The sequence below is a fragment of the Daucus carota genome, chromosome 2, assembly GCF_001625215.2.
Source record: "Daucus carota subsp. sativus chromosome 2, DH1 v3.0, whole genome shotgun sequence".
Taxonomy (NCBI): domain Eukaryota; kingdom Viridiplantae; phylum Streptophyta; class Magnoliopsida; order Apiales; family Apiaceae; genus Daucus; species Daucus carota.
The window spans coordinates 23,716,502-23,739,606 of NC_030382.2; the positions used below are offsets into that span (position 1 = coordinate 23,716,502).

General features: G+C 35.3%; 1 protein-coding gene across 1 annotated transcript; it reads left to right on the forward strand.

Moving 5' to 3' along the window:
* The first annotated feature begins 7,240 nt into the window (after positions 1 to 7,240).
* LOC108207200 (uncharacterized) lies at positions 7,241 to 17,594 on the forward strand. Its single transcript, XM_064086983.1, has 9 exons — positions 7,241 to 8,080; positions 8,162 to 8,767; positions 9,607 to 10,254; positions 11,451 to 11,843; positions 12,472 to 13,019; positions 13,694 to 14,456; positions 14,740 to 15,120; positions 15,666 to 16,477; positions 16,847 to 17,594. The coding sequence occupies exons 1-9, from the start codon at positions 7,489 to 7,491 to the stop codon at positions 17,495 to 17,497; spliced, it is 5,394 nt and encodes a 1,797-aa protein (XP_063943053.1). The 5' UTR covers positions 7,241 to 7,488; the 3' UTR covers positions 17,498 to 17,594.
* Positions 17,595 to 23,105: the final 5,511 nt, after the last annotated feature.

Below are 23,105 nucleotides of genomic sequence, written 5' to 3' on the forward strand. Positions count from 1 at the left end.
CACGACTTTGAAGAGAATTGTTCCTTCCCTGGAATACATAACAATGCGTCCACCCCTACCGATAAAATCACTTTGTCTAGCAACAAGGACATGGGAAGGAAGGCTGCCATTGATTCGACTGTCATGGGATTCATCCAAAGGCTAGAATCCACTTTATTCTCCCTCCAAGTCTTGAGAAATTCAGCCACTCTAATATGCTTAACTCGAACCAGGGAATATAGAGATGGAAACAAAGATTTAAGATCCCTGTCCCCAATCCACCAGTCTTCCCACATGTACACCATGTCTCCTCCTCTAACTTCCCATTTGAAATTCTCTCTACCTAAAAGTTTACCGATGACTGGATCTGAGATCAGTTCCACTATTCTCTTCATAACTGGGGAACAAAATTTCGTGTCCAGTTTGGAGAGATCATAGTGAAAGAATGTACCATATCTCCGCAGCAAAATTTGGTTACATAAGCTATCTCGGTCGCTGTATGCTCGCCAAATCCATTTCGCAAGGATGACCAAGTTCTTGTTACGAATGGATTGAAGTCCAAGACCACCCCAATGTTTTGGGAGACATGTCGTTTCCCAGTTTATCAAATGAATCTTGTTGCCTCCTTTTTCATTTTTTCCCCACAAAAATGCTCGTCTCTGCTGCTCTAACTTGTTTGCCACCATTTTTGGCATCCTATACATTGAGAAACAATATATAGGAATGCTGTCAATTGCAGCTCTAAGTAACACAGTTTTTCCTGCTAACGAAACTCTAGACGCATCATAAGAGTTAATTTTTGCCGAGAATTTATGAATAAGAGAATCCCAAAAGCGCACTGATCTTGGGTTAGCACCCAGAGTCGCTCCTAAATAGCTTATCGGTCCTGTATCAATCTTGCAGCCTAACATCGAGGCATAAACATCAACACCTTGTTGCGACTGTTTAAAGACAAAGAGAGAACTTTTCTTAAAATTTATCTTGAAACCCGATAGTAGTTGGAAGCATTGAAGCACTCATTTTATACCCATCAGCGAGTTGACAGTGTCATCTAGGAAGGGAATCACGTCGTCCGCAAACTGGAGATGGGTAATGTGACAATCAGAATTTGGAAGTAGAACTCCTTTGATGAGATTGATAGAGTCCTTTTTAGAAGAATTGATAGAGTCTCTCCAACAAGATTAAACAATAATGGAGATAAAGGGTCCCCCTGTCGGAGACCTTGACTCGGGGGAAATTCTTCCGAAGGATTCCCATTAATGTGAACAGAAATGCGCGATGATTCAAAAATTTCTTTAACCCATTTGATCCATTTTTCATCAAACTCCATATTTTTTAGAACCTCATATACGAAATCCCACTGCACTCTGTCAAAATCTTTCTCGAAGTCAATTTTAAACACCATGCCTTTAGATTTACCTGATTGCAAAGCTGAAACCACCTCGTTTGCTATCATAACACTGTCTGAAATAAATCTTCCCTTTATGAAAGCCGATTTGTGCTTTATAATTATAAATTTCTAGATTACAATTTATTTATAATTATATATAGTTGAACACCTTGTAAGTTGCAGGTTAGGGGTCATCAAGACTCTTGATCATCGAGAGCTTCTGTTCATGTAAATCGTTTTGTCCATTTGACATGAAAGCTAATCGAATATGGCTTCATTATACCAATACAACAAAAAGGTGTCCACAATCTAAGAAAATCAATTTCACCGGAGCGCCCGGCCCGTGTCTTGCACCGGCTTCTATGCTAGTTTGAACTAGAAATCTAACCGACATATTTTGAAAGAAATGCTCGTTCCATTTCTACATCATGTTTACTTACATTCTTTATCACAAGAAATTTAAACACATTCATATTTAGTCACTATTATCTCATGCTCTCTTCTTTTTCCATAGAACTTCTATATAATTTCTCATTCCATTTTCATTTCATTCCGTTATATTCAACTGAACGCAATTAGTAGTTTTCAAGTATTTGTTGAGTTGCATGAGTTAATATGGATGAATAGTGCTCAGCATATTTACTTTTAAACATTGGTTAATCTTACGGAAGGGGATAGTCATTGAACATTTACTTTTAAACTTAATCTTACGGAAGGGGATAGTCACTGAACATTTACTTTTAAACTTTAGTTTCACCGGGAAAAAGAAGCCTAACTATTGTGCCTCAGATATCTATCCGGTTTGAAACATTGGTTAATTTGTTAGCTACTGTATATCAATTTGTACTCTTTATTGAGGACGAACTAGGTCTTCCTTAGCGAATCTGACGGGAATTCACTCACATAAAATGATCCGATAATGGTCCTTCATGAATACTAGCCTGGCCACGTATGAAAGAATCATCACCATGTTAAATGACAAAGTATCCATATATATTGATTGAGATGCCTTCTCAGAAGTTTTGTTTGTTGTACTTCATTTTCTCTTTCTCTTTAAGAAAAAACTAAAAATCTCCTAGACTATAGTCTCAAGTTGAACTTTTTTATTAAAATATATATAAAAACCGCTCTTATTTAAGGTAACTATTATGATATATATATATGTGTGGGTATAAAATGATTTGTGAATATGAGAAATTTTACGGAGTCGGTTAAACTCACATAAGTCAACCATTTGGTTGTTAGAAACGATAGTGGTATTTTATTTATTTATTTTTGTCGGTAACCGATACAAACTGGCGTTGTTTACTTTAACGATCCCTCATGCGGATCAACTAGAGCCGGTCAAACGCACGGTTCTGCACGCACTGAACCAGCCCGAACCGTATTTTCACTCGCTTCCCGCACGTGCAATCCCGTTCCAGTTCAAACCGACACGACCCCGTCAAAAACAACGAGCCAAATACGGGTTGAAAATTCTGGAACCATATGGACGAGCCCGTCATGAACCAAGTCACGACACAAACCGCGGCCCGGCCCAGTACGTGAACACTGTCAAGTCACAAGTGTTACCTGTTATCTTCAATTTTCCTGCTTTTCTTCTGATTTTGCTAAAATTTGATTATATTTTAGTTTTAAAACTAGTTGAGAAGCCGCGCGTTGCGGCGGCCTATAAAAATTATATTAATATTTTAAAATTAATATTTGTAGGATAAAATAAATTTACACTTGCAGTTGTTATTACAGAAACAAAATAAAACTTGAAATCGAAAAAAAAAATACTAAGCAAACAATAGTGACTCACACAACACAAGTCATAATTGCACATAACTCGGCACGCCACCAATCCTCGTTACGGTTCTTCTTCTTTTTTCGCAGCCCGGCACGTCTATGCAGCCGTGCCGGTTACGTACCAGTCCGAATCAGCTCGGACCGAGGTTGAACCGGCCCCGCATAGCTCGGGGCAACATCTTAGCATTTAAATATAGTCTATCTATGTGTATCGATTTGAATGATCTAGCAGCTAGCTCTTGGCCTCTTGCTTAGGCCGGACTAGAACCTACCCACATAATATGATTTGATGATGAAGGCTCTCCAGAAATACCAAGCTGGCCACATATGAAAGAAACATCACGCCGTCAAATGACAAAGTACTCTCCAGAAAATGTGCAAACTATATGAAATTGACTTGGACCAGTGGCTAATTCATCCAAAATTATTGTTCGAGAGCTTAATTTTAATTTAGAATAACATTTTATATTTGAGCTTACAAAATTGACACAGTTCAGGACTCACAACACAACTATACATAAACATTTAAAAGAAAAGAAAGTGCAAGCCCTAAGTGTAGGTTGAAACTTATAATTTGTGGAAAGTATGCATCTGTTGGAGATGATGATTGTAGAATACTTAATTAGGTTTATATGTAGAGTGTAAACTAAAAAATTCTATTCTTAATGAATAACTATACAGTTGGAATCCTCAAGGCTCAAATCTGCTGATTTGGGAAGTCTTCCAAGCTGCTCTGTTTCCAGAGTTGATATTCTGTTTAAGTGTAGAACTAAAAGTCGAAAGACTTTTAAGTGTAGTATTGAAACTCCACATTTGAAGTAGAATACTACTCTCTCTGTCCCTCTCATTTCTTTACACTTTTTTTGCATCGCTATAAAACATAGTTTTATAACATTTTTTTTGAAATTTTTCTTTTTTTATAAAAGTTTAGATAGTAAATTTTAATTTAGAAAAAAAAGTTCAAAATAATTTATCAAACTATACTTTATAAGAGCATTAGAATGCATGTCAAACCCCCGTCCCCCAATGTATACAATTGAGGGGGAGAGAGGGAGTATATGTGTGCGAGTATAAGGATATGAAAGACTCACGTGTATTCAAATCTTGTCTGATCCATAGAGTTAGTGGTGATCGCGGTGCGGACGGTGCGGTTTTTCTTCAAAACCGCAAATCAAACCGCGTATGCGGTTTGGTTGAAAACTCAAACCGCAACCGCACCGCGCTAGGATAAAACCCGCGTAAACCGCACCACAAAAATGCAGTGTGGTGCGGTGCGGTTTATGCGGTTTGTGTATGTTTAAGAATAAATATTTTTAGTTAAAATTAGTAATAAAATTTAAATATAAAATAACTAAAATATTTTCTTGTGAGGAATTTACATAGTATTTTTCATTTCAGAACTACAACAACTACTAAAACAATGCACATAAAAGTCTAAATATAATAATAAATATGAGTACTAAGAGACATAAATAATCATTTTATAAAAAATTTGGTATAATAGTAATGCGAGATTGATAAAATAATAATTAACTATTATTTAAAGAGATCTAAAATATATAATATAATTTAACATAATATAATTTTGTTTCACATAATTATGAATAATATATATATATGTATATAATATAATTTTATTTGACAATCACTAATATAAATATATATATATATATATATATATATATATATATATATATATATATATATATATATATATATATATATATAGGGTGGTGCTCAAATGAGAACCCCAACTAATGTGAGATATGAGATCTAATCTCAGCCACACATTTTTATCTCCAAATCAAATCACAACCACACATTTAAACCTCTTCTCTTTCATTCACCTCCCAACACCACCACCCATCACCATCACGCACAGCCACCTCCCCGTCACCGTCGAACACCGATCTGCTCTTTCTCTCTCCCCCCTCTCCCTATATACGTCGTGACCGGGAAGCTCCGCGGCGGCTTAATCGCCACCGCCAGCAGCCACACACACATTGTCTCCTGCATCTCCCCGTACGTTCCTCAATATGACAACCACTGCTCCTCCAAACAACGCCGTTCCAAGCCTCGGCAACGTCCTGGACTGTTTAAATCCACAGCGCCGCCTCTGTTCTTACCCCCATCGCCTGAACTCGCCGAGACAACTCGGTCCGCTTCGTCGAGTCGCCGTTTGATTCTCTGTTGACTGATGGATTTTATGTGAAGCGATTCGAGAGGGATGAGGGGAAGATTCGAGGCTTTTTTTAGATGGAGAATGAGAGAGAGTGTGTGGATGTAGAGAGAGAGAGAGGAGGTGGAGAGAGATAGTGAGGAAGCTGATGAATTGGAAATGATGATTTTCTATGGTGTTTTTGATTTTTTCCGATGGTGATTTTGTTTTGTATTTGGTGATTTTTCGGATTTGGGGTGGTGGTGGTGGTTTTTAGATGGTGGTGATGTGGTGATTTTAATTTTCTGGCGTTGATTTTTGGTTTTCTGGCGGTGATTTTTAATTTTCCGGTGGTGATTTTATATTTTACGATGGTGATTTTATATTTGCCGGTGGTGATTTTCTGGTGGTCGCCGGAGGTGGTGGTGGTGGTCAAAGGGTGGTTGAAGGTGATAAGTAGTTGAATGAGAAGATGGTGTAATATTAAAATATTAAGTGAATGGTGAGAGATGAATATAATGTATTTAAATGAGTGGTTGAGATTAGATCTCATATCTCACCATAAGAGTGGTTCTCATTTGAGCAAGACCCTATATATATATATATTATAATATCGTGGTGCGGTGTGGTTTGTACCGCACTAATAATATGTCAACCCGCACCGCACCGTGCGGTTTGTGAAAAAATTAAACCGCATCACGAAAATTAAAAACCGCGTTTTGTGGTGCGGTGCGATGCGGGCGGTTCATGCGATTTGGACTGTTTTTTATCACCCCTACATAGAGTAGTTACAGAGTTCATGTTTTCTTTTATATTTTAACTCCATTCAAGCTCCAAGCAAGATGATTGAATGGCTAAAAACTCAAGTGGGAATTTTCGGAATCATCAACAGCTTCGTTTGCAATAATCACTGTGACTTGTGATTTGCTTTAGTAAGTTGTTACTTATACAACCGGCTTTCTTTAGTCAACAACTCCTCATAAGTCGTACATACTTAGCCACATGTGGATTCTAGATCAACCAATGGCTCCACGAAACGGATACAAGTTGAGAGGACAAGAAGAAAAGAGAGAGCCACCATAAAATCAAAATATAATATGTATAATCATTAAGGACCATAGAATAGTAGACTAGTTGAAAAGTATTCCTTTGTGAAACCATGGACCAAGTCGTACCAAACATTCATTTGTCGAATTGGAAAGGTCACTGGAGTAAAATGGATGAAGTTGCTGAACATGATAATTGTAGATTACTGCAATCAAGGGGAGGGCTTGGGTTCACAAATGGAATTGCCATATACAAATTTTTAAACAATAATTCGCCAAATTAACAGATAGTTTAACTTGATCAAGACAGCTTGTAAGTTGTGAGATATGTGAAAGTGTCATTTTCTTATAATTATTTTGGGAGTACTAGTACGTACTACCCGTGATCAATACAACAGGCTCTTCCTTATTTTTGGTCCTACTCGCAATTCTTGGCTGGTGCTGAGTCAATTATTAGTATCAATATGATAACTAGCAGCTTGATTAGTTACATGGTTGAAGGTTTCTTTTTTTTATCAGTTTAAAATGAAAATGCACAAATTATCTTATACCCATACAGTAGTCCTCAAACAACTTACAATTTGATTCTTCATTATATACGTAAAAACACACCCAATATAGATTATGGGCAGCAAATGGAAGGAAAAAGTGTTTATTAAGTTTACTGGGCAATTATAAATATATCCGTAAAAGCTGTTTGTAACTTATAAATCCAGAAGTTGTAAAAAGAAACTCTGGCTAAATAGTTAATAGGTCCATAATTTGTTGAAAGAGGGAACTGTTAAAGAAATCACAGAGGTGGATTAGTTAATTAAGCAGACATGAATATACAGTGGTGAATATATATCTTTAAGGCTTAAATCATACATCACAATTGTGACATATATGATTGTACAAAGACTTTCTAGTTCTTCCTGCTCTAGAAGTCTTCTCATCTAGCTCCATTTTACCGGACTCTAGTTCGAGTTTGGACTCTAGAGGTTGGTGAACATCTTCTAAATATACAGCCATACACCAAGCATCTCTTTATAAGTTTATATAACTAGCTCCAGGGTGCTTGCAAGTTTGTTGTATAATCCGAGAAATTCCACCAGGCAGGAGCAGTGATAGAGTAAAATATAGTTATGGATCTGGATACTCTGTTCGATGCTGCCATGGCCGGAGATGCTGCTGCCACTGCTGAATTGGAGATAGAAGCTGATAGACTGTACCGATTCGAAGAAACTATCCTTCACCTGCAATCAGAGAAGGGAAATACAGAACGTGTGAAATTCATTTTGAGGAAATTTGCACACAAAAATCTTTTGGCGAAGCTTAGTAGATATAAGCATACAGCACTTCACTTGGCTATATATGAAGGCCAAACTGAAGTGGCTGAGGTCCTCATTGATGCAGCTTGCGATTTGCCACCTCCTTCAGATGATGATCATAATCCGAAACTTACTTCTTTTCAAGCTTTTGTCAGGCAAGGTGATAAAGATATGGACACCGCCTTACATGCAGCAGTGTTGAGAGGAAATGCCACTATTGTTAAGCGACTAGTAGAAGCCGATCCCACTGATACACATATTCAAAACAATGATGGTAAAACACCAATGTACATAGCTGTGGAAAACGGGCTCAACCATATTGCAGAGATTATCTCTACAACTTGCAAAGCTCCGTCTTTGGACGGACCTGATGGTAGTACTGTGGTGCTTTTTAAAGACTCTTCTGGTACTTGTTTTTTTCTTTTATTCTAAATCCTTTATCTTTAATATTTTGCTAGAATTTTCTTGACATATACACACATTACAGGTAAGAGCCCTGGTGGAACTCTATTTAAAATTATGGATAGATATGCTTTCTTTGTGGCTGCCATTGCGGGAGATGCTTATGCCATAGCTAAATTGGAGACGCAAGCTGATATACTCAACCGAGGTGAAGAAACTACTAACGCAAAACGTGTGCGAGTTATTTTGAGGGAGTTTGCAAAAAAAAATCTTTTGGCTAAGCTGACTTCAGAGAAACAAACTACACTTCACTTGGCAGCAATATATGGACACACTGAATTGGCTGAGATCCTCATCGACGCAGCTTCATATTTGCATCCTTCAGATAATGATAACACTCAAGAAGATCCAACTACTTCTTTTCAAGCGTTTCTTAGGCAATCTGATCTAAATGAGGACACTGCCTTACATGCCGCAGTTAAGAAAGGGAACCTAGCTATTGTTAAGCTATTAGTAGAGGCGGATCCAAGTGATACACATATTCAAAATGATGATGGCAAAACACCAATGTACATAGCTGTGGAACAAGGGTTGAACAGTATAGCAGAGGTGATCTCTACAACTTGCTTTGCTCCATCTTTGCTCGGACCTGATTGTAGTACCGTTGTGCGTGACAAGAATTTCGACCAAGGTATGCCTTATAAAGACTCTGCCTCTTTCCTTTACATGCGAACCCTATAGTTAATTAAACTATTTTTTTTTGACAAAAAGCCAAGAATTTCATAAATGACTGAAATCAGCCGAGAGAAACCTGCGAACTATCAGTTACAACCTGATTATGAAACAAAAAATGAGCTAAACATATAGCTGCATTGTTTTCTCAGATCACTTAACACAAAAAATATTTAATTTTTTTAATCTGAAAAGTACAATCAAATCACGAGCAGTCCAATCTATATCAGTTGTGAACATATATAGTATCGTAATTGACATTCACATAAGTATCATCTATAACCCGATGTTCAAAATTATCATTTACATCAACTGATATTGGATCAACAAATGACCCCAAAATATCAACAATTTTTTGTTGTTAAAGGTGAACTCTTGCGATATTCACTATATTTAATGCAAGTTTTACGGATCACCCAAAATACCATGTAAGTCCTTTTTACAAAAGTTACAGAAACTCATAACAAAACACACAAAAGCATCAAAACAAACACAAACATCCCAAAAAGATGGCCACGACTAACAGGTTTAATGACAAAGTACTCAACAAGAACTCACCCAAAATGGGTTAGATCTTGATTTTATTAATAAAACTGATAAATAAGAGAGGAGATGGAAGAGCGAAAATAATTAATGAGTAGAGAGTAAAGATGATGAAGATTGAAAAGCGGAGAAGTGACTGCTGGAACCTAATTAAACTATATTTAGTTTCTTTTAAGTTAAATTTCTTTTTGACCACATTCAATGTCATGATGATTTCTAAAATACACACAATTTGACACATGTTTATGTATATAGCTGAAAGCCCAGGTGGAAGCCTCTACAAAATTATGCACAAAGATGCTCTGTATGCAGCTGCCATTGCGGGAGATGCTGATGCCATAGCTGCACTGGAGATGCATGCTGATAAACTGGACAAATACGAAGAAACTATCCTTCACACAGAATCCGAAAACGGTAATACAGAAGAAGTACGATTTATATTAAGGAAGTTTGCAGACAAAAACCTGCTAGTCAAGCTTAACAAATATAAACAGACTGCACTTCACTTGGCATCGTGTGAAGGACACACCGAAGTGGCTGAGATCCTCATTAATGCTGCTAAACATTTGCCGCCTCCTCTAGATAATGATAGTTCAGTTACTGGTTTTCAATCTTTCCTTAGGCGAGATGATGATGAGATGGATACTGCCTTACACGACGCAGTTAGGAAGGGTAATGTCGCCCTTGTTAAACTATTAGTGGAGGCCGATCCAAGTGATTCACATACACAGAACAGTGAAGGTGAAACGCCAATCTTTATAGCTGTCAAAAGGGGGTACTATGATATAGTGAAGATGATCTGTACAACTTGCACTTCTCAACTTGATTTGGATGCTCCTGATTTGGATGGTCGTGCTGGCAGGACAACTGTTTTACATATTCTTATCAAGAATCTCGACAAAGGTATATGTAGGATATATGTTATAAATAACGATTTAATATCTTTTAAGTGACTTTTTCTTCTTCTTTTTTCGATGATATAAAGGTATATACAGTTCTTTTATATTGTTTCCTTTACCATAAATAGCTCTCTGTTTTCAGAACATCACCGTCCCATATAATTTTTAGTTAGTCGCCGGTTCTAATTCAACTTTCATTTAAGTGCTCAAATACAAATATATGCATGTTTGTGTTGATTGTGTTCTGCTAAAATCAAAATAGAACACACTCATGAACACTTTTGCCTTCCACTTTTTATAAAATACAACATTCTACATGTTTAGGAAGAAACTAGTTTTACTTGATAATTACAGATACTATAACATTTCAGCATCATAAAATAAATCTTATAAGAGCAAGTCCAATGATGATGTTAAAATAGGTGTAGTTATTGTTATAATTTGAAACCAAAAAGTGGTTTTTGGTGTTAAAATAGATATTATTGTCTAATGGTAAATGCAAAATAGCACCAAACATATCTAAATAAAGCTATATTCTAATTACATAATCTTAAAGTATATAACTATATTTGTAATTATTACTTTATTAATGCATTTTGTCGCTTGCATGCTTATGTGGCAATTATAGCACCATCTATACTTGGTTTCATATTTAGCACCAAATATAGCATTTTGCTATTTTACATTGAAATTTAGCATCCTATTGGAGTTGAGTTTTTGAGTTTTTTGCTGGGATGTTGTATTATAGCAATAGCACCTACTTTAGCATCACCATTGGACTTGCTCTTAGAGTAATGTACTCCTAAACTCACATTTAGGTAATGTATCAAATAGGTTACCTAAATGTACTCCTAAACTCACATTTAGGTAATGTATAAAAAAAATGTCCCTATAATACTATGCCAGTGATTACTTAAATCACTAGCACATCCCGAAATTTGCTAGTCATTACTTGTTTTTAGGTAACCGCTATCTATTATATATTTAATATTTATGTATAAAAAATTCATCTTCTTCATTCTTTCTTTAACTTTTCTTTCCTTTTCCACCTTCTTTCCCTCAAATTTAATATTAAAATAATAATAAAAAAAATTAGGGGACTAACTTATTGGACTTGCTCTAACATCTTAAATATTTGAATTACAAATATGTCAAAATTAGGGAGACTTTCTTCTAATATTATATGTACTTTCCTCGCAGGGAGCAAAGAAGAAGGTACAGCAGTGATTAAGTTAATCATTAAAGCGGTCAAACATGCAAATAAGCATGGGACCCCAGATGAGAGATCTAAAAGGTTGATGCAGTTCTTCACTAAGACCGATGAGAAGAGACGTATGATTTTAGAACTTGCTGTAGAGGAAGATCATTTGGACGTGGTTCAACTGATATTAGCGAAAAATCCAGCTTATCACTGGCCGCACAGGTATCCTGAGTTGATTGGTATCATGCCTTTAATTTACAGAGCCATGGACATGGATAAAGAGAACAATGCTATGGTCAATTTACTCACCAGAGTATATCAAAATGGAGTTCAATCCAGTAAGACTGCCAATGTGCACAAAATGATCTCTGCTATTGATAGCCGCAAGGAAGGTACATATTATGTCATTTATTCAAATATTATTTAAATAAATATAATATTGTAGATGTTAACATTTCTGTAGAGTCAAAAAAATAGTTTTTATAGTTTTCCTAAGAGGTAATTGTACATCGCACCCCTTCAAAAACGATATTGTTCCCATACTTTGGGAAACTCAACTCGCCCCCTTATCTTTACATTTCAATAACGATACGTATGAGTACATTTCAATAACGATACTTTGGGAATTTAACGGAGGAGGGTGCGTATCGTTATTAAAATGTAAAGATAGGGGGTGCGAGTTGAGTTTCCCAAAATATGAGTACAATATCGTTTTTGAACGATAGTTACGGGGTGCGATATGCAATTATCTCCTTTTCTAATATCAATTTTGGTTTATTTTGTTTTATAATATTTTTAAATATGAGATAAATTTAAAATATGTTCTACACTATAATTTACATGTGTAAGAATTATTTTAAAGTTGCACCACATTATGTTCAAAACTATAATTAATAAACATTTGAATTCATGGTTTTAGATGCTCTAACAATTTAAAACTAGATATGAATATATAAAAGAATAATGCAGACTGTATTCAACTATTATAACTTTCTTTGCCATTATAACTTTTTTTGCCAGAATATGTCCTTAGCCTGCTGAATAATCGTGGTGTCCAAGATCTTGTTACCTTTCACGACATTCTAGGATGGACAATACTTCATCATGCTGTGTATTACGAGCATAATTCCATAATTGGAATCATAATAGAAGCACAAAAAACATATGGACATGGATTTAGATATCCAGACAGAATTTCAACTCCCTTTCATGTAGCAGTCCAGAAAGGATATGTTTCTACGATGAAACTTTTGTTACGGTTGTGGCCATCTTCATCTTCTGCATATATTGATGTTGATAGAAATGGAAGAAATATATTACATTTAGCAGCTTTGCAAAGTGGAAAAGAGATGATTCGATGCATTTTAAAATATTGTCCACAAATGTACAAAGAGTTTGTGAATAAGAAAGATGACGATGGGAACACACCTCTTCACTTGCTTATTTGTGGTGGTTGCTTCATTCCAGAATTCCTTAAATACCAAGGACTTGATATAAGGATAGAAAACGAGAAAAGATGGATCCCCCGTGACATGTTGTATTTTCAAGATCAAATCGTCGAAGATCAGGTACTTGCACTTTCAAAAACTACTTTCTTCTATTTTTTGGCCCACTATCCTGTGAAATGTGGTGATCGATAATTATAATAAATAGTATATAAATTATATTAATAACATTTTAGGACTTTCACTAACGAAAATATATCTAGCTATACTATATAAATCAGTGTCAATATTATATTTCAAATTAAATCAGTTTCAAAATAAATACATATATAATTAATATCTTGTCATAAAACAAATTTTTTGTCAAATCATGTGGAAACCTTATAGGTGATTGCGGTTGAGGTTGAACATATTAAATATGTGCATCATCCTCTCAATCAAAAACAAATACAAGATGCATAGAAAATTATACGAGATGCACATTCTTCACGCACACATAACTCAAGAAATGCTTGTTGTACGTAATTGTAATTGTGTAAAAAAATTTGTACATAATGACTTTTAATTGAATGGTCCTCCTTATAGATATCAACAATCCTAATAAAACATTCCACATCAATTGTCATGTTATTATGTACAAATTTTCTGTATATGTACACCTAGGACTACTCATCATATATAATAATGCATATATAAACGTGTTACCGACAATTCCCTCTTTTCACTATTTAGGTTATGTATATGGAGTATGTCTCTAATTATAATTAAAGTTAAATTGTTGGTTTTTTTGGTTGCAGGTGCAAATCAGGATTGCACTTGATGGTATCGAAACTGATCCTACAGGGGATGGTAAATTTTCTCGTTTTGTACTCCCAAGTAGACGAATGAGAAAAGATGTGATTCTTGATAGACAAGCAAAACTGATGATACATGAAAAGTATACCGGGATAAAAGAAGATCCTGATGTCATTGCCAATTGTTTTGCCGATGCCATTGCGGGAGATCCTATTTCCAAAGCTGTATTGAGGATGAAAGCATATAAACTGAATGAATTGGGAGAAACTATCCTTCACGTTGAATCAATGAAGGGAGAAATAGAAAACGTGCGATTTATTGTGAGTGAGTTTGCAAACAAAAGCCTTTTGGGTAAGCTGGATAGATCAAAACAAACTGCACTTCACCTTGCAGCACAACATGGACACACTCAAGTGGTTGAAGCTCTCATTGATGCAGCCAGACTTCTGCCTAATGATGCCCATAATCAAGTCACTTTTCTTCAAGATTTTATTAGGCAGGCTGACGTTCAAAACGGGAACACCACATTACACCTTGCAGTCGTTAATGATAATGTGGCTATTGTAAAGCTCCTGGTGGAGGCTGATTCAAACGATAGTCATGTTCGGAACCATGAAGGCAAGACTCCAATCTACATAGCTGCTGAAAATGGGTACAAAAATATAGTGAAGGTGATTTGCACGGCTTGCACAGCTCTGTCTTTAGATGGTCCGAGTACTGGGAAGACAACTGCTTTGCATTCTCTCATGCAAAATATAGACCAAGGTATGGATATATGAAAAATCCTTGATATGCATAAAAGTGAATATACAGTTTAATACAAAATGACATGCATGTGCTAAGTTTTAATTGGAATTGACCATTGTATTTATATAACTAACATCAATTAGAATATCTCATCTCAATTATCATGTAATTTTTTTATAAAAAAATTTGACACCTTATAATGTCAACGGCTGCAAAAACACCAAATTGGACTGAAGAGAAACTTAAAAAACGTAGTTTTAGCTCATCTTGACTTGTAGTGATTATAACTTGACCTTGACAGAAGGAACAGAAGGAGAGAGTGATGTGATTGGGATGATGGTTGATGCAGCCAAACGCTGGAGTAGTGCACAGAACGCATCAACTGCAGATTTTGAAGCATTATTTAATAGAACAGACGAGCTGGGAAGAACTGTCTTGCAAATTGCTGTGGAGAGAAAAGATGTCAACGCTGTTAGATTGATACTCAAAGAAGATCCCGCCTATCAACCTGGTGGTGAAATGAAAAGAAATGGTCTCATGCGTTTAATCTGCAAGGCCATTGATGACGAGTGTAGTGATGATATTATCACATCACTCTCTCAAACATACAAAGCTGGAATTATCCACCATGATCCCAAGGATGTGCTTGCCTTAATTCGTGCTATTCAAGACCTTGATAAAGGTACGTAAGAGCAAGTCCAATAGGTTACCTATCTCACCACCTATTAATAATATAAAATAATAAGTGAGTCTCAGTAATTTAAGTAATCTACTTTTAGTGTCAACTCCAATAGCAATCTTTATATTTGTTCTCCTGTTATTATTTGAATAATAAATTTGAGAGAGAAGGGAGAAAAGAAGGGAAAAGATAAAGAAAGGAGAGAGATGAATTTTTTATTCATAAATATTAAATAGGCAATGGCTAGAGGTTAGTTAATGTTTAGGAAATTTAAGGTTGTGCTAGTGATTTAAATAACCACTAGGATAGTGTTGGAGTGCATACATTACCTAAACATGAGTTTAGGAGCTTATTTAAGTAGCCTATGAGACTTGCTCTAATATATACACTACCTTCTGAAATTATGAGGCTAACAGCTGCTTTCATATATGATTATTTGATTACTTTAAGTAAAATTTTTAGTATAATTGTTACCGTATGTGGCGTGAAATATTTCTCTTTGACTTATGTTTGATGTAATTCACTTGATCACATTGTTTTTCCTTCAGATGTTGTATTAAGTCTCTTGGGAAAGGCTCAAATACTCGCAACTTTTACAGAAGATAATGGGTGGACACCACTTCACTACGCTGTGTATTACGAATTTGATGTCATACTTGATGCCATGATAAAAGCACAAAAAGATGTGGGATACCCATTTGTTTACAAAGATATGGAAACAACTCCATTTTATGTAGCAATCGAACGTGGATATACTTCTACGTTGGTACGTCTTATGGAATTATGGCCAACTTTGTCTTCTGATGAGTGCTCTCCATACACACTCGTTACTCAAGATAGTCAGAATATGCTACATATGGCAGCTGTTGCTCGTGCTCGTGCTACTGAAAATAGAAAAGATGTTGCTGATGCTATTGATAATAGAAAAGTTTTTGCTGATAGTAGAAAAGAGATGGTACAAATGGAATTATGGCCAGCTTCGTCTTCTGATGCATACTCTCCATACACACTCATTCCTCAAGATGGTAAAAATATACATATGGCAGCTGCTGCTCATGCTGCTGAAAATAGAAAAGTTGTTGCTCATGTTGTTGATATTGTTGATAGTAAAAAAGCTGCTGCTGATAACAGAAAAGAGATGGTACAAAGTGTTCTGAAGTATTGTCCGAATAAATACAAGGACAAGATTTTAAAACAAAAGGATAAAAATGGCGATACTCCTCTCCATCTACTTATCTCCCATGGTTGTTTTATTCCCGCACTATTAAAACATGAAGGACTTGATACAATGGCAAGAAACAAGAGAGATTTTACTCCTCGGGACATGCTCTATGTTGAAGATGCTACTGTTGTCGATCAGGTACCTAAGGAACCTCACTTATATTTTTCACTAATTGATGAAAACTAGTTTTCTGTCATTTCTAAAACAATAAATAACAAAGTACTGTAAACCGTAAAACCTTTAGTCTTGTGTACTTTGAGTATGCTATAAATGGTTACCTCTGTTTAACTTCCATTCTTGTCAACCATGCTAGCAAGCTCTTTGGCTAATTGCAGCAGAGGCGCTGAGACAATAGCAATTTTACTACATTGATAGATTTAATATCTCTATAGTTTCATCACAGTATTATTAGTTATTATAAGGGATCATGTCTCTGAATTAAGATAATATGTAATTATTTGTTTTTTTTTTAAAAGCGTGTAATTATTTGTTGACCTTTATCTACAGGTGCATATTAAAATTGCCCTTGACGAGGTCCTGACTAGTAAATCAGGATGGAAGCTTTGGGGTAGAAGAACAGAGAAGAAAGAGGATATTTGGAGATGTAATAAAACTCCTCCAAGTAAACGAAAGGAAAAAGATGTGAAATTTGAGGGAGAGAAGAAGATATTAGAGAAGCAGAGGACAAAAGATCGAAAAACATATAAAATGAGGACCAACACCCAAATACTAGTTACTGCACTGACAACCACAGTAACTTTTACTGTAGGATTTACTATGCCGGGTGGTCTCCATCAAAGTGGAGAGGATGACGAAGGACTAGTGATTCTTTCTAGAAAGACAGCTTTTAATATATTCATGGTCTCAGACGCACTAGCTCTACTGATGTCAACATCTTCATTGTTTTTCTACTTTCTTGAATCGATGAATGAAGATCTCCACCAAGTATCACTGCTTAATGCTTCATCAACTGTGCTGAACATTCTTTCTATTTCGGCAATGATGGTGACTTTTATTGCAGGAACGTATGTGGTCTTATCCGGCACACCACTTCTTGCCATAGCCATTTGCATTATCGGTTCTCTCTTTTTTCTTCTTATTCTTATTCTATGGATCATGAAGATAGTATTTGACCGTTACAAAAGAAATAAAGATTGAGTATGCATATCGTTATTTCCACATGTTTAATGAATCTTCTAATATAATGATGTATTATGCATGACTCCAATATCAAGTGATCTGTAATTATGTATCATGCGCTTCTATACCTAATACTCGTTTAATGACCTCAATGTTAATACCCTGAAGTTTTGTTTAGGCTTCACTAAATGCATTCTAACTATTTCTGAAGCATAAGTTACCAAATATCCTTCTTAAAGCTGGAGAAGAAAAGAGGACTTCAACTCACCATCACCCTTGAGTTACATTAGAAGTCAGAACCAAAACCACTATGTCCCGCGTCTCTATTCATTTCAAATAGATCACCGTAAACTAAGAAACTTTCTTTTGTTGTACAATATACATTTTATCCGGGTGAATTAGCTCCGTACACTTAATTCAATTTGTTGGTTTGAAATGGTCTTCCAACACAGCCTCTGAGCCTCATATTCTCCACTCAAAAACTTGAAGAAAATTATGTCGGGGCCTTTTAATATTTTAAAGATAAAGTTCAAATTTGAAGAAAATTAAAGAGGAAGAGCATGTATATAATGTATCAGAAAATTTCAAATGCCACCTTCATACTATAATTATAATTCCTAAATTACTGGCAGTCCTGGTAGTGCTGCAGTTCAGAACGTCAATGAATTCCCAGGTTGGTGGTATAGGGACCGATTTAAAATAATCCTAATTTTATGTTTCAACAACATATCATAACTTTATAAGTAAAAAATAACATTAATATATTCAGTTGAAACATATCAATGGTTGTATATTAATAATTATATATAATAATATTATCTTTTTTGTATATATGTTGTATGTGTTATCGGGTTTTTAGTTAGGAAATTGAAAATATACTGTATTTTAATTAAAAAGGATAGTTGTTATATTGTCCAACGTTAATTTTAAAAAATGAGTTTTTTTAGTTAGAATTTACAAAAAAAATGATAATTTTAGTTAAAAAAGATAATTGATTATATAAGTAGGCCCATAATTCGGTTCAAGTACCGACTGACCAAACTTTTAATGTTTCGGCTTTAATAGGATACTAGCTTATAACCCGTACAATGCACGGGCGGTTATAATATTTTTATTTCATTGTATATATTTTAAGTTTAACTAGTCTTATTTTGAAAAGAAAATTATGACAGAATAATATGATTACATAATTTTTTTTATGTAACAGCTGAAAAAATTCTTAATAGTTAAGTTCGTCAAATGGATAGTTAAAAATTAGGTCGAATATACATATTTTAATTAGAATGTTAAAATTTGTTTTTTTTCATGTTATAATTTAAGGAGACTTATAAATCCAGATATAAACTAACCAATCAACCTTTTAAAATTTCGTTATATATAATTAATAATATAGTATAGAACATATTATAAGTTAAAGCGAAGAGTAAACCCAAATACCCAGCCATCATACTAACCTATTTTTTAATGTTTTGATTTAATAGATAATAAAAATATATATTATAACATATTATAAATTAAGGAGGTCTGTGAGTTAAATACCAACCGGCTCACCCAACTCGACAGACCGACCGACCAACTGAACTATTCATGTTTCGGCTTTATAATATGATAATATATAGTATAGTATAGATTGATAAATTACTTTTAAAGTGAGATCATCAGAGAATTTAAAAATAGTGTTAATGTATTTTGGTTGAAAAATATGATCGGCTATTTATTAAAAATTATATATAATAATGTTATATTTTATATATATGTCGTCCGTGTTAATTGTAGAAGATCGGTTTTTTTTAGTTAGAAAATCTAAAAAAGATAACATGTTTTAATTAAAAAGGTAATTACTATGTTGCTCGACGTTATTTAAGAAGATTGAGATTTTTTTAGTTAGAAAATATAAAAAGATGATATTTTTTAGTTAAAAGGAATAATTGGTTATACAGACAAACCCATATTTCGGCCCAAGTACCGACCGACCAAACTTTCAATGTTGGAGCTTTAATAGTATAATGTGTGTGTGTGTCTATATATATATATATATATATATATATATATATATATATATATATGTAGATTTATATGTGTGTGTGTGTGTGTGTGTGTGTGTGTATATATATATATGTAGATAGGCAAGTGCTCAAATGAGAACCCCAACCCATGTGAGATATGAGATCTAATCTCATCCACACATTTTTATCCCTAAATAAAATCACAACCACACATTTAAATTTCTATTTTATCCTTCATCTCTTTCATCCACCACACTACCCACCCCTACCACCACCAACACCACGCACCACCACCACACACCAACCGCCCCCGTCGTTGCTTCACCTCGTCGGAACACCACCGCTAGTCTCCCTCTCCTTCACGACCCCTCTCTCTTAGCGCATCGCGGTTACTAGTACAACCTGAGTTCTGGCCATCCCCTCACCTCACGCCTTCATCTCTTTTCGTTGCTATCGCGATCTCCGTATTATATGTTCAGATCTGCAAAAGTCGTCGGTGGTGATTTTTTATTATACAGTAGGTGATTTTCTGTTGGTTTTTGTTGATTTGTATTGATATTTGGTCAGTTTGACTTTCGCTCAGTGATTATGTGATGGTGGTTGTGTGCAGATGGCAGTGGGTGGTGTGAAGGTGGTGGTGGTGGTGGCGGAGGGGGCTGGTGTGATGATTAATGGTGTTTGTGGTGGATTTTGTTTGAATATGGTGATTTTTACCGAGATCTGGTGATTTGTGCATGGATATGGTGATTTTCATGCGGTGGTTGGCGGTAGTGGGTAGTGTAGTGACCGGAGGAGGTGGTGGTGTGATGATTTGCTTCTGGTGATTTTTTGTTGACAGTGGTGATTTTTTACTTCCGGTTGCCGGAGTCGGCGGTTGCTGGAAGTGATGGTCGGAATATAAAGGAGATGAAGGTAGGTGATGAGGATGTGAGCAAAATTAATGAGTAGTGATGGATGTAGATGAGATTTATGAATGAGTGGCTAGGATTAGATCTCACATCTCACATTAATATTGGTTCTCACTAGAGCATGACTCTATGTAGATATATATGTGTATACATGAGTAAAGTTCCTTGGAGGCCTCTCATGGCTTTGGTTAAGTGGTAATAGAGCATATATTTATATATGCTTTTACATGATTTTATCCCATAATTGTAGTATTTTGTAAATAATCGGGTAACTGCTAATTGATTTTAAGTTTTTAATGGCAGGAAAATAAATATTATTAAGTTGGATGAAACTAGCTTATTTGGGCTTTTATTTGATGGAAATTCAGACTTTATGGGCTACCTGCGCAGCAAATCTTGTCTGGACCATAACTTGAATTCCGGGCGTCAGAATTGGGCGATTTAACAACCCACGTGAAGATATCGGAATTTTCTACAAGTTTAAAGTGGTCTAGATATCTAAAGACAAATGGATCAGCCCAGAATCAGGCCTGAAAGTCAGCCCACGAATTTTTTTTCAGAATCCAACTTGTTTTAGGAAATCGGATTTATTTTTTAAGGAAACCATTACAATAAACTATTGGTATTATTAGGGTTTTGTATTATTAGAGAGATATCGAATATTGTGTATTGAGAGATAGAGGTAGAGAAAGCTTTCGGAGATAACTCGAGCAAAGATTGAAGGGATTCAGTCCAAGTTCGAGAGATTTCGTCAAGTTGTATTTTCTTACTCTTGTACTCTTGTGACATGATTTCGGTTATATATATATATATATTCATGTTTTTTTTAATTTTTATGGGTAACTAATCCTCTAATCCGAGGATTGAGGAGTATTTGTTGGCTTAATATGTTTGTTTGAGCTAATATTGTGATTTCTCTATTTATGCTAATCTGTCATTGAGCGCTTAACACAGTTATAGGAGTCGCGAACCTATAATTGTATCTGTAGGATTTATAATGAATCGAGAGATGATTTATACTTCTTGTACATGATATGACAGACATAACTCAATTAATTAATCAGGAGATTATTAGGGGAGTTCTGAAACAGTAAATCTTGGTTCGTGATAGCTTATAATTTGGTTTTGATTGATCATGGGAGTGACTTCAAGGTTAAATTATAGGTATAATTTTGTATCTTGGGAGAGAACATTATAATCAATAGAAGGATTGTTTTTAGCAGAGTAGAGACTTGCATATCACGATTGATTGACATTCATTATAGCCAGCAAAGAAACCTAATTCTTAGATTGTTTTTTTACCATCGTTAATTCATCCTTTTACTTGCGTATTAGTTTAATTTAGTTGATAGTAAAAAACCACATGTATTCTCTAAACTTCTAAATAGAAAGGAGTAATATACTTGATTTGATATTGTATTCGGTCCTTCCCTGAGGACGAACTTAACATAAAACCACTGCAACAAATTGGCGCCGCTGCCGGGGAAAGGCAGCAATATTAAGTTTAGGTTAATTATTTCTTATTGTTTAGATTTTATAATATTTGTTTCCAAGATCTATCTCATTGGTGTTTCGTTTCAGGTACACTTGATATATGCGTAGATCGAAAAGTGTTGGAAATTTCGAACCAGATCCAGAAATTGAGCGCACTTTTCGAGTTAGAAGGCAAGAAGCAAGGAAAAAGAAATAGGAGGCCAGGATGGGTGATAACAATAATGCAAACAAAAATTTCCATGTTATTATTCCTGATGAGTCATCCATTCAGGATCATGAGACTCCTAATCCTGCTAATTGCGTGTACAAGACTCCGATGATTGGTGCAACTCAATATAACATCAATCTCAGTCTTATTCAGATGGTGAGCAATTCAGCTTTTGAAGGAGACATTGAGCGAGAGGATCCACACCGAAATCTAGAGCGCTTCGTGCAAATGTGTGGTTCTTTCAGAATCAATGGGGTTACTGCTGATCAAATTCGTCTTCATATGTTCCCTTATTCTATAAAGGGAAAAGCTTTGGAATGGTTTCAACAGCTTTCAGATACTACTCTAGCTACTTGGGATAATCTTTCTACTGAGTTCTTATCCAAATATTATTCTTCCGACAAGATCAGCAAATGAGAGCAATTATTCTTACTTTCAAAGCATAACCAGGTAAAGGCTTGTATCAGGCATGGGAGAGATACAAGGCATTGTTGAGAAAGTGTCCACATCATGGTTACGAGGAGTGGATGGTTCTGAGTACTTTCTACGGAGCTTTAAATTCTGATATTCAGCTGAGTTTGGATGTTGCAGCTGGAGGTAATTTTAAGAAAGCACCTGTTCATCAAGCTAAGGCACTTCTCGAGGAACTTGCCTCAAATAACTATGCTTGGGCACCTAGTGGTACAAGTTCAGTGAAATCAGCACAAGACACTGAGATGATGAACTCGCTCACTCTGAAATTGGATGCTCTTACTCAAGAAGTTCGTGGACAAAGGGCAAATGTCAATGTTATTTCTACTCCAATGGAAGGTTATAATGATCCTGGTACTGATCAGCACTCACATGCACAATAATTTCCAGAGGAAGCAGCTTTTAATTCAAGGAAGACAATCATGGCCTGTTCAGAATAATTCTTATTACAATCCAAATCAGAGGCCCAACAACAATCTTTCCTATAACAATAATCATGCTGTTAATCCATCATATGCAGCTCAGAAGCAGCAACCTCC